Source organism: Theropithecus gelada, chromosome 1 (assembly GCF_003255815.1).
Source record: "Theropithecus gelada isolate Dixy chromosome 1, Tgel_1.0, whole genome shotgun sequence".
NCBI classification, from domain to species: domain Eukaryota; kingdom Metazoa; phylum Chordata; class Mammalia; order Primates; family Cercopithecidae; genus Theropithecus; species Theropithecus gelada.
The window spans coordinates 65,242,645-65,258,446 of NC_037668.1; the positions used below are offsets into that span (position 1 = coordinate 65,242,645).

The window sequence follows — 15,802 nt, forward strand, 5'->3', positions numbered from 1 at the left end:
CTTTTTCTCCAATTAATCTGCCTTTTGTGAATTGATTTTTGAGCGACTCCTCAGGGGGCAAAGGGGAAGTTTCCCATTGGCTCCTACATTGTCATTTCTCCATTTAATTAGAAAAATACTTCAGGCCACGCGCGGTGGCTCACGCCTGTAATTCCAGCACTTTGGGAGACCGAGGCAGGCAGATGACGAGGTCAGGAGTTCGAGACCAGCCTGGCCAACATGGTGAAACCCCGTCTCTACTAAAAATACAAAAATTAGCCAGATGTGGTGGCAGGCACCTGTAATCCCAGCTACTCGGGAGGCTGAAGCAGGAGAATCGTTTGAACCTGGGAGGTGGAGGTTGCAGTGAGCCAAGATCACTCCACTGCACTTCAGCCTGGGCAACAGAGCGAGACTCCATCTCAATTTAAAAAACAAAACAAGCCCTTTCTGGCGGTAACGACCTACCCACGAGAACATGCCTCTTGCAAAGGATCTCCTTCATCCCTCCCCCGAAGAGAAGAGGAAACACAAGGAGAAACGCCTGGTGCGGAGCCCCAATTCCTACTTCATGGATGTGAAATGCCCAGGATGCTATAAAATCACCAGTCTTTAGCCATGCACAAACGGCAGTTTTGTGTGTTGGCTGCTCCACTGTCCTCTGCCAGCCTACGGGAGGAAAAGTAAGGCTTACAGAAGGATGTTCCTTCAGGAGGAAGCAGCACTAAAAGCACTCTGAATCAAGATGAGTGGGAAACAATCTCAATAAACACATTTTGGGAACAACAACAAAAAAACACCCTTCAAAAAATCTAGGAACTCCAGATTACTTCCTCTGGGAATTGTTCCTTAATCCTTCATGAGGAGTCAGGAGATGACTCCTGTTTTTCAGGTGACAAAATTGGGGCACGGCAAAGGTGATCTGCCCACTTCATTCAAATCGCGAGCTAGACGCAGCGCAGGGACTCGAACCGCCGTTTTTCCTTGCTTCCAAGAGTACAGGGACGAACCGGTGAGCAGAAGGCCTAAGAAGCCAGGAACAAGAGGTTTCCGCCCAGGAGGCACAGAATGACACTCGCCGGTTGTTGGCCCCGCCCCACTTCGAAGCTCCGCCCAGGCCAAGAAGCGCGGGGGCGGGAGTGAGGGGCGGTTTCCATGGTGACGGCAAACAAGGCCCACACTGGACGGGGCAGCTGCTGGGCTGCTACTCTCGCCGCCGCCATGATTCCCCCCGCAGATTCTTTGCTCAAGTACGACACCCCTGTACTGGTGAGCCGGAACACGGAGAAACGGAGCCCCAAGGTAAGGACGAGGCCTCAGAGGACAAAGCCTCGAAACTCCGATGGGGAAAGACACGTTCCCGCACTGAGGGTCAGCAATCTCAAGGGACAGGGATTGCAGCGACTGGGAGTAAAGGGAATTGGGAAGTCGGAGAAGGAAGGTGAGAGGATTGTATAGGAAGCCCAGATGTTGGGTGTGACCCCAGAGGGCAGATTTAGGATGGGAAAGGAGGTCACAGGGAGATGGATGGGGCTCACTCTTCTTCATGGTACCCGGATCCAAGAATAGATGAGGTAGTGATTTCCCCATCACCAGAGGTGTGAAAGCACATGCCTGAGCACATGTGCCAGAAACACTTGTTCAAGCATTGAGTTGGGACCAGACTTCATGGCCTCCTTCAGCTCTGTGACATAATTTCTGCTGAGAAGACCGACCCAAAGTAGGCTAGGAAGAGGGGAGGACTGTGCGGAAGACCTGGAGCAATCTACAGGTTGGGAATGTGTGGAGCTGAGCTCCTGAACCATTTCCTGCCCTCACCTGTGCCTTCATCTCAGGCTCGGCTACTGAAAGTCAGCCCCCAGCAGCCTGGACCTTCAGGTTCAGCCCCACAGCTACCCAAGACCAAGCTCCCCTCAGCTCCCTGTGTCCCAGATCCTACAAAGCAAGCAGAAGAAATCTTGAATGCCATACTACCCCCAAGGTAAGAAAGTAGGAGCAGTGGCTGGGAGAAGGCCTAGGCTTTTGCATCGTGGATTTTGGGAGTGTGGGAGGAGGCACTCTGCCTCCGTTCCTGGCTGGGGTTTTCTCCCAGTATCACAGAGCTCCTAGAACTTACATATGGCTGGATCCTGGCAGGCTGGTGGGAGACCTCTTCTCAATCTACCCTTGTTTCCTGCATGCTGTCACCCAATCTCATGGCTTTAGATACCACCTATGTGCCGATGGCTCCTAAATGTGTATTTCCAGCCCTGTCCTCTCCACTAAACTCCAGGCCCATGTAGTCTTCTACTTCCTCATTATCTTCATGAAGCTATCTAATAGACATCTCAAACTCAACATATTCAAACTAAATCGCAATTTCTTCCTCCCCCAGTCTGCTCTTCCCCCGTCTTCTGAGAACTTTTTACTAGGGACTCAAACCACCTTTCATTCCTTTTGGTCACTCTCACAGCATGTGTCCTATCCTTCGTCACATTCTTTTGGCTCCACCTTCAAATTCTTTCCCAAATCCAACCACTTTTCACCACCTCTGCTTCCATCATCTTGGTTCTCGTCACTGGTGGCCACTCGCACTGCTGCAATGGTCTCCTGTCTGAAAACACTGCTTCCACTCTGCTCCTAATAGCTATCCTCCATACAGCCCCTAAGTCATAAGTCAGATCATGCCAGTCTCTGCCCAAAACTCTTTCATGGCTTCCCATGTCAGACTAAAATCAAAAGTCCTTACAATGGCCTGGAACATGTGGCATGATCTAGCCTATGATATATCCCTGACCTTATCTCCTGTTACTCTGTTTGTTCACTGTTCACTGTGCTGAATCCACAGGGGCCTCACTTGCTATTTCTTTTCTTTTTTTTTTTTTTTAAATCGGAGTCTCACTCTGTTGCCCAGGCTGGAGTGCAATGGCGCAATCTCGGCTCACTGCAAGCTCCGCCTCCTGGGTTCACGCCATTCTCCTGCCTCAGCCTCTCGAGTAGTTGGGACTACAGGTGCCCGCCACCAAGCCCGGCTAGTTTTTTGTATTTTTAGTAGCGACGGGGTTTCACCGTGTTAGCCAGGATGGTCTTGATCTCCTGACCTCGTGATCTGACCACCTCGGCCTCCCAAAGTGCTGGGATTACAGGCGTGAGCCACCGCGCCCGGCCCTCACTTGCTATTTCTGAAATGCCTCATTCACTCTCCCATCACAGGGCCCTGACAGCTGGTGTTTTCACTGCCAAAGATGTTCTTCCCTTGATATTCTCCTGGTTCCTTTCATTTCTTCACTCAGGTTTTTCTCAGATGTCATTTCTTCCAGGAGGCTCTCCTTGAGAATTCGCTATAGCACAGCACCCCTGCCCAACATGATCTCCTCTTCTTGCTTTTTTCTTCTGCAGCAACATGCCTTTTCATCTATTTTTATGTAATAAGTTGACAGCACAGTTTGTAAGGCTATGAGGAAAAGGGAAAACAGTGAAAGACAGACTGTCATCTCCTCTGAGGTGGAGGTCAAAGGATGGGGGTCACTTTTCAGTTGATTCCCTCCCACCAATGATGCAGAAATCCTCTCCCCCATGGCAGTTTTGCCTTCAAACTTCCTCCATGTGATTCCACAACCTGGCCATCTCTGCCACAAGGTTCATTGTGGGGGCCTATGCAGGCACACACCTTCACGAACCTCCCCACCCCTGATACACACATCTGCCTCTTTCTCACTCACACAAGGTTCATGATGTCCTGTGTTTCCCACCCCATAAGTTGGTGGGTAGTTCCTACTGTTCAGATCAAGCAACCACCATAAATCGGTCTTCAACATGTTAGGAGGGTAAGATCTGAAATGGTGGGGAATGATTTCACAGAGGCCCGTTGCCGTGGTGGAAATTGTCCACTACCTACCCATTCCCGAGGTCCCTACGGAGGCAGCATAGCGGGTGTGGCTTTGGAACCTCACATCCCAAGGGATGGAGGATTCTGGGTTGGTGGCAAAGCTGCCCCTCACTGCTGCTCAGGCAGAGGGCTCAAAGGGCCCTCTCTGCTCATGTGCTGGGGACCCTCGAGTCAATGGGTTTTGCTCAGTCTCGCTGTGTCTGCCACAGGGAGTGGGTGGAAGACACGCAGCTATGGATCCAGCAGGTGTCCAGCACCCCTAGCACCAGGATGGACGTGGTGCACCTCCAGGAGCAGTTAGACTTAAAGCTGCAGCAGCGGCAGGCCAGGGAAACAGGCATCTGCCCTGTCCGCAGGGAACTCTACTCACAGTGTTTTGGTGAGTGAGCCAGGTGAGGGGTGGACACTACACACCCTACTGCTCCCTTCCCTTCACCTTCAGCACAGATCCAAGCCTGAGCACCCTACAGCTGGAGCCCATCTCATACTGGAATCCCCTTTTCTCCCACTGCCTGACCCACCCAGCAACAGCTAACTGCCCTCTTCCCCTTCCCAGCTGTCAGGCAGGACAAGAGACTGAGAAAAGAAATAAGACACTGAGACAAAGTATAGAGAAAGAAAAGTGGGCCCAGGGGACCAGTGCTCAGCATACGGAGGACCCGCACCGGCACCGGTCTCTGAGTTTCCTTGATTACTATGTTCACTATCTCAGCAAGAGGAACGCGGCAGGAGAGCAGGGTGATAGTGGGGAGAAGGCCAGCAAGAAAACATGTGAGCAAAGGAATCTGTGTCACAAATAAGTTCAAGGGAAGGTACTATGCCTGGATGTGCATGTAGGTGAGATTTTTGCTTCTCTCCACCCAAACATCTCAGTGGAGTAAAGAGTAACAGATCAGTGTTGCGGCCAACATGTCTCGCCTCCCACCACAGAGCGATTTTTCTCCTATCTCAGAATAGAACAAATGTACAATCGGGTTTTATACTGAGACATTCAGTTCCCAGGGGCAGGCAGGAGACAGAGGCTTTTGTCTTAACGGCAAGAGGCCTTCCTCTTTTACTAATCCTCCTCAGCACAGACCCTTCACGGGTGTGGGGTTGAGGGACAGTCAGGTCTTTCCCATCCCATGAGGCCGTATTTCAGGCTATCACATGGGGAGAAACCTTGGACAACATCTGGCTTTCCAGGGCAGAGGTCCCTGCCCTGGAACTCCCTGCACAGCTTTCCGCAGTGCATTGTACCCCTGATTTATCAAGAATGGAGAATGGCGATGACTTACCAAGCATACTGCCTGTAAACATTTCATTAACAAGGCATATCCTACACAGCCCTACATCCCTTAAACCTTGATTCCATACAACACATGTTTCTGTGAGCTCAAGGTTGGGGCAAAGTTACAGATCAGCAGCATCTCAGGACAAAGCAATTGTTCAGGGTACAGGTCAAAATGGAGTTTCTTATGTTTTTCTTTTCTACATAGATACAGTAACAGTCTGATCTCTCTTTCTTTTCCCTACACCAGCCCCACCTCTTCTACAAGTCCTCCAGCTGCCAGCCACTGTATTCTTGGCAACTTGAGTTCCTCACCCCCTTAGCAGATGTTTGGAGTAAAACGAGAACTTCCATCTGGTTTTCCAAAGATTTCTGTAATAAGCATGTGCTAATTTTTTAGTCAGAAAGATTAATGTTCAGTATTTACATCCATCCATCCACGAATATTTGGCCCTTGGTCCAGAAAAATATTGTGATTTGTTGTTAACCGACAGACACGAGAGATTTAAGATGCACCTCCTTGAGTGCTGGTGTCAAATGGCTGTCCCCCGGCCCAGTCTCACTGGCTCTTATGGGTGCCAATCTGCAAATCACCTTCAAACCCTCAGGCAGCTGCAGGGTTTAGCAGGCTTCCCTATCCGTGTGTTGTTACGCTTCGCCCTCCAGGTCAGCATTTATGGGGAGATAGGTGGGCAAGCTCTAGACATTGCCATTTCCAGCCTCAAACCAGTGCAGCCAAGGGGGCACACAGGATGTCCCAGCTGCTTTAAAACAGCTGCCATCTTTAAACAGAAGAAGTCAGGTTTTTTCGAATAGTAACCAGTTTTTACCAAAGGCCAGAAGGGAGGGGACCCAGTGCTGCAAACAAACCAGAGCCTCTTGTTTCCTTTGCCCTGGACGACCCAGGTTTGCTGACTCTGTGCTACTCACAAGTGCCAAGTTCAGAGGAGTCACTGCATGGCAAGGCTCTTTGGGCCACTGAGGGCAGCCTCCCTGAGGCCCTTCTCTGAGGCTTTGTACTTTGTCTCCAAGCGAGAACACCCTAATGTCCTTCCCAAGAGGAAGGGTGTTTGCAGTAGACACAGTGCAAGCCCCCTCCCCACGCCCTGTCTGATCTCATGGTGTGTGTGCATTGGAAGATGAGTTGATCCGGGAGGTCACCATCAACTGTGCGGAGAGGGGGCTGCTGCTGCTGCGAGTCCGGGACGAGATCCGCATGACCATCGCTGCCTACCAGACCCTGTACGAGAGCAGCGTGGCGTTTGGCATGAGGAAGGCACTGCAGGCTGAGCAGGGGAAGTCAGACATGGAGAGGAAAGTGAGTGGGGTTTACTGTGACCCTTGGCCCCGTCTCTTCTGTAAACCGCAGGGCCATGTGCTTGTCATTCCAGCACTACATTCTGGCCTCCTAAGGTGCTCTCCTGACAGTCACAACACTTGGACCTGCATCACCTCAGTGAGGGACCCCTGGTTGAGTATGATGGCTAGCCTGGTGGTCTTGGCAGAGTTGTCTCTGCTGTGGACGCTCCATGCCAGGCACTGACCTCCCACTGGGTGGCAGTATATACCCTGGCAATGTCTTGTGTCCCATGTCCCTTCCACCCAGGCTCACACCATTCCATTCACCTGGCGACATCCCAGGATGACTGGTCATTCTCTCCTCAGATTGCAGAATTGGAGACGGAAAAGAGAGACCTGGAGAGGCAAGTGAACGAGCAGAAGGCAAAATGTGAAGCCACCGAGAAGCGGGAGAGCGAGAGGCGGCAGGTGGAGGAGAAGAAGCACAATGAGGAGATTCAGTTCCTAAAGCGGACGAATCAGCAGCTGAAGGTAATCAACACACAGGCTGGGGTGGAGGTGCCCACCGCCCCAAGACCCAGCCCCACGGGCCAGGCATTCGGTTCCTTTTCCATGGCTTTTAACTGTTTGTCCACATGCACTGCCAAAGAATAAAGGAAGCTGACTTTGGTGGTGGGAGAAGGGGAGGGCTCCAGAGGGGGTCTCTACTCTCAACTCCAAATCTCTGAGGCGCCTCAGCCTGGCTCTCTAGTGGAGGATTCTTCTCCCTGGAAAAAAGTTGCCCATCCTCAAGGAAGAGGTGGATATGGCAAAAAGTGAAACTCCGTTCCCCTGGAAGCTGGTATGTTGGAGCCTTCCTGGGGGAGAGCGGGGCTCCAGCTGGCTTGCGTGGTAGTGCTGTCCCATGGCTGTCTCCTCTGAGGCACTGTTTCAGGGCATAACCAGGGAAGAAGTCAGAACCAGTGGGCAGCAGGGCCCTTTGAGAGGAAGAACCATTTCAAATCAGAAACCTTCCCCCGGAATGTGGTCGGGGAACCCAGGCGTAGGTGCTCTTCCTCGAAGCCCAGTGCCAGCAGTGGTCTTTTATCCGGCTGAGGTCACGGGAGGGAGGGGGCTGCTGGACACAGCTGGGCAGGAGGCCATGCTACAGGCACTGCACCTCCCCGCTGTTTGGTCCAAAGGTTCTCAAAAGGTAGGCCCCAGACCAGCATCGTCCTCACCTGGCAAACTAAGCAAGACAAATTATTGGACCCACCCCAGATCTACCGAATCAGAAAATTTGAGGTTGGGGTTCAGCAATGTGCTTTAACAAGGTCTCAGGTGATTCTAATGTTTGCAAAAGTTTGAGCATCACTGTTCTGGACAGATAGCCTGACATTTAGTGGCTTTTTCCCATGGCCCTGGCCAAAGGACCCTGGATGGATCTCCCTTTCCTCCCTAGACTCAGATAGAAACCTTACAGTCTTGACATTGGCAGGCTTGTTAGGTCTACACACCAGCAGGACTGGCCATTTGCAATAAAGAAGGCTTTCTATTAACCACTACTGGAACTTTTCTTGTTGCTGAAAAGTTAAACAAAAAGAAAAGCAAGAAACTTTCACAGCCATAGATGAATCTGTTTCCTTAGCAGACTCTGAGGCTGCTTTCCTTAACTGCCATATTCCTTTTTCACAAGCCTGAGTTCCCCAGTTCTTCCTGGATTAGCAACAAGAGCAAACCAAATACCTTAGCATATTTCTAACATTTAAAAGCAATCTTGCAATCTCCAGGGTGAAAGATTCTTTAGAAGTGGGCATTTTAAATTTTTTTTTTTTTTTTTTTTGAGACAGAGTTTTGCTCTTGTTGCCCAGGCTGGAGTGCAATGGCATGATCTCGACTCATTGCAACCTCTGCCTCCCGGGTTGAAGCGATTCTCCTGCCTCAGCCTTCCGAGTAGCTGGGATTATAGGTGCCCACCACCATGCCCGACTAATTTTTTGTATTTTTGGTAGAGATGGGGGTTTCACCATGTTGGCCAGGCTGGTCTCGAACACCTGACCTCAGGTGATCCACCTGCCTCAGCCTCCCAAAGTGCTGGGATTATAGGTATGAGCCACCGCGTCCAGCCTTTTTTTTTTTTTGAGACATAGCTTCGCTCTCGTTGCCCAGGCTGGAGTGCAATCTCGGCTCACTGCAACCTCCACCTCCCATGTTCAAGCATTCTCCTACCTCAGCCTCCCAAGTAGTTGGGATTACAGACATATGCCAGCACGCCCAGCAAATTTCTGTATTTTGAATAGAGATAGGGTTTCACCATGTTGGCCAGGCCGGTCATGAACTCCTGATCTCATGTGATCCGCCCACCTTGGCCTCCCAGAGTGCTGGAATTACAGGCGTGTAACACAGGAAGTGAGCTGTTTTTATTGGCTCAAAACTGCAATTGCAAATAAAGCAGCTTTGCTGTCCCTAGGCTAGACCTACCTACAGATCTGTCCAGTATTATTATTTTGGCTGCCAGAGGAACATAGTAAATAACTCCCAAGTGTCTTAAGCTTTATGCAAAGAGGGATAGCTCTGGCGGGGTGCGGTGGCTCACACGTGTAATCCCAGCACTTCAGGAGGCCGAGGTGGGTGAATCACCTGAGGTCAGGAGTTTGAGACCAGCCTGGCCAACATGGTGAAACCCCATTTCTACTACAAATACAAAAAGTAGCTGGACTTGGTGATGTGCGCCTATAATCCCAGCTACTCAGGAGGCTGAGGCAGGAGAATCACTTGAACCCGGGAGGCAGAGGTTGTAGTGAACCGAGATCATGCCATCACGCTCTAGCCTGGGTGACAAGAGCAGAACTCCATTCCCCACCTGCACCCCCCCAAAAAAAGGGACAGCTCTGTATTCACTGGCAACATTTCTCTAATTGGATGTCAAGTTGTTTCAGTGGCTGAAAATTTGCTGTTTCCCAAACCTCTGGTCCCAGCAGAACTCCCAGGATCTTAAACAAGAGAGCCAATTTTTTTTCTTTTTTTTTTTTTTGAGATGGAGTCTCACTCTGTCACCCAGGCTGGAGTGCAGTGGTGTGATCTCCGCTCACTGCAAGCCCCTCCTCCCGGATTCATGCTATTCTCCTGCCTCAGCCTCTGGAGTAGCTGGGACTACAGACGCCTGCCACCACGCCCGGCTAAGTTTTTTATTTTTAGTAGAGATGGGGTTTCACTGTGTTAGCCAGGATGGTCTCAATCTCCTGACTTCGTGATCCGCCCGCCTCAGCCTCCCAAAGTGCTGGGATTACAGGCATAAGCCACTGTGCCCGGCCAGAGAGCCAAATATTTAACTTAGCAGACATATTCTGGCCTGAAATCTGAGCCATGAAAAGCCCTTACAACAATGCATTCAATATCCTTGTCAATGCTTTATATCATACCCAGAGCCATTGTGTGGAAACCAGACAGGTCTGGCATCTCCTCATGTACTCAGACTCTGGCTTGTATGCCAAGCCAGAAATTAGCTAATCTAGAAAATATGGATTTGGGGATCAAGGGGAAAAAGAACACTTGGAGTGACAGCATTTGGATTATTCTTCCCAGAGACTTTTATCACCTCTTAGCTATTTGTATCAGGCTGCAAGGTTCAAGTATTAATGGAGTTTGTTTTTGTTTTTCAGGCCCAACTGGAAGGCATTATTGCACCAAAGAAGTGATAATTTCCACATGATAATTTCCAACAAGACACTTGGGATTATTTACTATGTTCTTCTGGCAGCCAATAAAATCATCATAAGCCCTTTGTAATAAAAAGCGTTTCCTGAGTGAGCAAGCTATACCCTCCCCTAACCACCACCTAGGTATTTGTCAGAAGTCACACTATTGCTCCAATGTCATGAAACACCTAAGGTCTGCCAGCTAGGCTCCTGGCTGGGCAATGGAAGATGGTGTGGCCCTGTTAATCTAAGTGTGTGGTTTACTAGTCAGCCTTGGGATCTGCCAGCTCAAATTCTAAGAAAGTAACTGCTATCTCGTCATCACTTTATACCAATACTTACTTCTGGCCAAATGAATCTGCTTCTCTGCTCCTCAAACTTTTAGTTCATAATTCATCTTCTACCTTAACTAACTTGGGCTTCTTGGGCCTCTGGCCTTCCTTATTTAATGTCTTCTTATCCCTGCTCGAATGCATTTCTAACTCATTTTGGAGCTTTGGTTTTCTAATGTATTATCCACACTTGCCAGTCAACTGGACCCCTTCCTCCTCGGTTTCAGACTGCCTACGTTAGGAAACGATGGCAGGGTCAAACCTATGGCTTTGGAGAAAGTAAATGTTTGCCAGAAAGGAATACTAGTCACAGTGGCCTTTGTGAGTTGTCTGCAACTCAGCTCTTCCCCCAGCACCGATCTGTTCCCCTTATCCTGCAGAAAATCAAGCCCTGACTCTGCACTCCCCTAAGTAGTGATGTTAATTAACAACTGAAGAGGTAACCAAATGCAGGTCTAATGACTAATGATTGGAGTATGGCTGCTAGACAACTGCATTTTAGTATTTCTCTTCCACTCTCCTGGTTTTGTAGACCCAGAAGACTGAATGAGTGACATAAATCTTTAGTTCAGGGCAAGGCAGGATGGGCTAGGGTGGTAAGCTGGAGAACTTCCATCCTTCAGTTAGGCTGCACAAGTAATATGACCTAAAAGGCACTAACATGGTCAGCTTCCCCGGAAAGAGGTGTGAGAAGGGACTCTCCTTAGCAGAGCTTCCATTTGCCATCTGTCTTGGGTCCAGTGAGCTTCAAGGCTCACAATGGAAGCACTGTTGTTCCCCCAGAAAAGCTGTGTTCCCCAAGCTGAACACACCATACACATTCTCATCTGGAATCTAAGGGGCAGCTTTTACCCTGATCCAGTATCCTGAGGAATTTTAAGCCTCCACTCAAATGACCTGCCTGTGTTGTCATTTCCATGGGAAAGAACTCTTTCCACGAGATCTGCTGGTTCCAGGACTCTAAGACAGGAATGTATGTGTCGTAAGTGGGTCCACTTCACAGACTCATTGAGGCAGAAATTACTGTAGCTTTCTCCTATTTCTTCCGCACCCAGCCTTCTTGTATCTCAAAGCCCAGGCCATGTACACTAACGTCCTTGAAATTTGCAGTTCAGTATGCTTCTATTCCAAATCACTCATTACCAATAAAAAAGAAATATCACCCTTTCCATTTTGTAGACCTCGTCCCCTATTTCTGTCAGACATTTATATGACAGGGTGACTGTGGATGAATCTCTTAGTTCATCCACAGTCTACCTGAAGTGCTATACTTTCAGACTCTTATCACTGAAATACTTAAGGGTGAGGAGGCTTTATTTCCCTAGCACTGGTGAAGGGCTTCAACTGTCAAACCTCAGAACAAATGCATTATGGCCTTAGAAATGCCAATGGGGCAGGAAGAAAACACAATTTCTAATTGCATGCTTTTGTGTAATTTAATAAAAACCTTTTAAACATTACTGCTTTTGTCTGAATTTTTTCCGTTTGTGTTTCTGTCCCTCTGAGTCATTGGTCTTCTTTTTGTTCCTGTTCCTATTTTTCACGTTGTGTGTTTCATAGTAGCGCACACCAACTTTTTTCGGCCGTTGCTGCCGTACTGCTCGCCTCCGCTGTAAAAAATGGCAAGAAAAGATGAAGAAAAAAAAAACAAAACCCTGAAAGTCATTCACAAAACAGGAGTCTCTGCTTCTCATCTCTGTGTTCTATTTCCCGTGCTGCTTCCACAGCTACTGGAAGCAGTGCTAATGAGGGAGGGCTCCCCCTTAGACCTAAGGTTACTCTTCCATTGTGACTTACGAATCTCCAAGTTACAAATCCACATGTGATCCAACCCTTATCCAATGCGAGAATCTGTTCTGCATCACTCCTGACAAGTCCCCTGCAGCAAGACTGAGCGCTGCTAACCACTCCCCTCCCCAGAAGGCCCACTCCAGCTCTAACAGCTCAGCTCCAAAGCTGTCCTTCACAGAGGTCAGTGATCTGCCCAAAACAGATCTGCTCATCGGGTCATTTCCCTTGGGACTAGAAACTGACTCCTCTAGAGGATAGTCCACTGGTGTGGAGATGTTGATTAGAAACTCCTAAAACATATGACATGGACGCAAGGACCTTCATCCACCAGGCCAGCCCTGACCCTATTTATCTGACCTCAACTAGGTCAACGAGGACTGGGGTTCTTGGGATTCAGCTCTAGACCATTTGTTTCAGTGGGTCTTGACAACTGGGGTTCTATTTACTCTACTTGGGCCACACTTAAGACCTACAACACTTACTTCTTTTGATGTAAGCGCCCTGGGAGCTTTATTTGAATGTTCCTGTTCCTCTTCCCTTTGTGCCTTCCGCTTCTTTCCCTTTTTGGAAGGTGCTGGATACAAACGATACACAAACAGGAATTTTCTACTGAAAATTTGTCTATAAACCCAATGGTGGGAACAAGCTTGATGTATCAGAAGGAGGTCACCCAGTGTGGACAGAGCAGGTGAGCAGAGTGGTGAGTAAAGCAGGCCAAGGGGAGGCCGCCAGGTCAGGATGCCCTGAGCCACGCTCTCAATATGGAAGCTGATGGTCAAATGGAAGAAAGGATAAATGCAGGAAACACGCCCCCTTCTTTGTCTGTGGACCCACCCTTGGATTCTAAGGTTAATAACGCTTTCCAGGAAGTTTCCTGAATTGCCAATTTAATCCTAAAAAATGTGCAGAATGAAAAGTGGATAATTCAATTTGCATAACAGTATGTAAATTTAAAGTAATCTGCCAGATATGACAAACATTTATGTGGATGACTGAGATAATTTGGAGACTGAACTTAGGTTTCTCAAAACTCTAAAGATGCAAATTATATCTAAATGGTTGAAATAATTTATCTTCACCTGTATCATCTACATGTTCTTCCAGCGTTTTTCTTTGTTCTTCAGGTTTTGCAAATATCTTTTCACTCAGTCCCTTGGATATTCTGAAACAGAAAAGCAAAGTAACATTCCTCCTCTCACTCCCCCGAATCACATGCTGACCTGGAGACCTGCGACAAACTCACAGACTCAAGAAACCCCACTCCTATCCATGTAGTTATCACCAGTGGAAGAAGTCAACATCCAACATATTTGTACCTCCCTGGGTGTTTCTAAAGCTTCTCATACTGCAGGCAGCTGAATTTTACAAAATTTACAGCTCACTTTTTAAAAGTGGCAATAACAGCCAAATGTGGTGGTGCACACGTGTAGTCCCAGCTACTTAGGAGGCTGAGATGAGAGGACTGCTTGAGACCAGGAGAGTGAGGCCAGTCTAGGCAACAAAGCGAGACCCCGTCTCAAAAAACAAACAAACAAAAAACCTAATCAAACAAACAAATGGCAATAACCCCAGGTAAAAATATGGCTCTGGTACTCATGGCAAATTTTCGGGAAAGGAATGAATAATCTGCAATTTGTGAGAAGATGAAAATATTACCTGACTGCTGAAAACTTTTTGGCTTTGGCTTTGTCTAGAAACTTCTGATATTTGGCAATCTTCTCATCCAGGGCTTTAATAACGGCTTTGGTGTCGTTTCCTACATGTTCCTCCTCAGGCTCCGAGGAAGACTCTTCTACATCATCTCTTTGTTGCTCCTGTTCCTCCTCCTCTTCATCAGAAAAGCTCTCAAGCTCTTCCTCAAGATCTGACACCTCCACAGGAACCAGATCATCCCCAGAAAACTGAGGCACCACGTTGATTTTACCAAAGTTCTGCCGAACCCGTGTGAGAATCTGCTGCATCTCTGTGTTAGTATTACAGTGACTGTTCTCTTCTGTTTCTTCCTTAATGACGGATTCTGACCCCTCACCTGCAGTTTCTGTGACTTCCTCTCCTGGATTCTTTCGGGCTGCTTCTGGGACAACTTCCAAAGATGGGGAGGGTGGAAGCTATTAAAGGGTGGAAATGGAGGAGAGAAATAGAATCAGAAAATGAAAAATGGAATTTCTGAACTCACACCTTGCTCTTAAACAGTCCTCTTCTCAGGACTAAGGGACGGTATTGAAAACACCCAAATTTGAGTCATTTCATTAATCTATTTTTAAACCAATGTACATTAAGCCCAGAGACCAGTACTAGGATCAAAGGAATATATGTGTAGTTCCATAGGATGAGCCAACTAAGACTATTTAAACCATTAAAACCAACCAATGATTTACCATAGACAAGCAAGGCTCCCTAGACCTTCCAAAGGGAATTGCTGATACAAGCACATGCAAAATCGGCACACACAACTACATAAAAATGAAGGCCAGGCTGGATGTGAAAGATTAGAACAGTACTCAGAGAGGCATTTGAGGAAGTCCTCTGATTTAAATGTATCCCCCAAAATTCATACACTGGAAACTGGTATGGTTTGGCTGTGTCCAAATCTCATCTTGATTTGTAGCTCCCATAATCCCCACGTGTTGTAGGAACGACCTGGTGGGAGGTAACTGAATTATGGGGGTGGGTCTTTCCCATGCCGCTCTTGTGATGACTAAGTCTCATGAGATCCAGCGGTTTTATAAAGGGCATTTTCCCTGCACACGCACTCTTGCCTGATGCCATGTAAGACATGCCTTTGTTCCTCCTTCACCTTCTGCCATGATTGTGAAGCCTCCCCAGCCATGTGGAACTGTGAGTCCATTAAACCTCTTTTTCTTTATAAATGAACCTGTCACAGGTATTTCTTCATAGCAGTATGAAAATGGACTGATACAGAAACTTAATCCCCAATGCAGCAAGTGTTGGGAGGTGAGGCCTAATAAGAGGTAATTAGATCATGAGGGCTCCATCTCCATGAATGGACTAATGTGATCTTGGGAGTGGGTTATTTTAAAAGTGAGTCTGGGCCGGGCGCGGTGGCTCAAGCCTGTAATCCCAAGCACTTTGGGAGGCCGAGACGGGCGGATCACAAGGTCAGGAGATCGAGACCATCCTGGCTAACACGGTGAAACCCCGTCTCTACTAAAAAAATACAAAAAACTAGCCGGGCGAGGTGGCGGCACCTGTAGTCCCAGCATTCCAGCCTGGGCGACAGAGCGAGACTCCGTCTCAAAAAAAAAAAAAAAAAAAAAAAAAAAAAAGAGTGAGTCTGTTGGCCGGATGTGGTGGCTCACGCCTACAATTCCAGCACTTTGGGAGGCCAAGGTGGGCGGATCACAAGGTCAGGAGTTCAAGACCAGCTTGGCCAACATGGTGAAACCCCACCTCTACTAAAAATACAAAAATTAGCTGGGCATGGTGGCATATGCCTGTAATCTCAGCTACTCAAGAGGCTGAGGCAGGAGAATCATTTGAACCCAGGAGGCAGAGGTTGCAGTGAGCCGAGATCGTGCCACTGCACTCCAGCCTGGGCAACAGAGAAAGACTCTGTCTCAAAAAA

The 15,802-nt window shown here is 48.3% G+C and overlaps 2 protein-coding genes and 1 pseudogene across 3 annotated transcripts in view; 2 read left to right on the plus strand and 1 right to left on the minus strand.

The window, feature by feature from the left end:
• Positions 1-451: 451 nt before the first annotated feature.
• Positions 452-759, plus strand: LOC112614316 (annotated as a pseudogene).
• Positions 760-1,130: 371 nt separating this feature from the next.
• On the plus strand, positions 1,131-11,885 carry DNALI1 (dynein axonemal light intermediate chain 1). 2 transcript variants are annotated; one of them, XM_025370660.1, is made up of 6 exons: positions 1,131-1,281; positions 1,815-1,960; positions 4,057-4,226; positions 6,257-6,435; positions 6,783-6,947; positions 10,058-11,885. In XM_025370660.1, exons 1-6 carry the CDS (start codon positions 1,135-1,137, stop codon positions 10,091-10,093), a joined length of 843 nt encoding a protein of 280 aa, XP_025226445.1. In that variant the 5' UTR covers positions 1,131-1,134; the 3' UTR covers positions 10,094-11,885. The 2 variants fall into 2 exon arrangements, with proteins under 2 accessions (XP_025226445.1, XP_025226357.1); XM_025370572.1 differs by lacking the exon at positions 10,058-11,885 and having other exon boundaries at positions 6,783-7,288.
• GNL2 (G protein nucleolar 2) overlaps positions 11,843-15,802 on the minus strand; it is a 28,926-nt gene continuing 24,966 nt past the window's right edge. The window contains 4 exon segments of the mRNA XM_025370229.1: positions 11,843-12,035; positions 12,699-12,790; positions 13,296-13,378; positions 13,873-14,324. Coding sequence (XP_025226014.1) covers positions 11,883-12,035; positions 12,699-12,790; positions 13,296-13,378; positions 13,873-14,324 — 780 coding nt within the window. The 3' untranslated portion in view covers positions 11,843-11,882.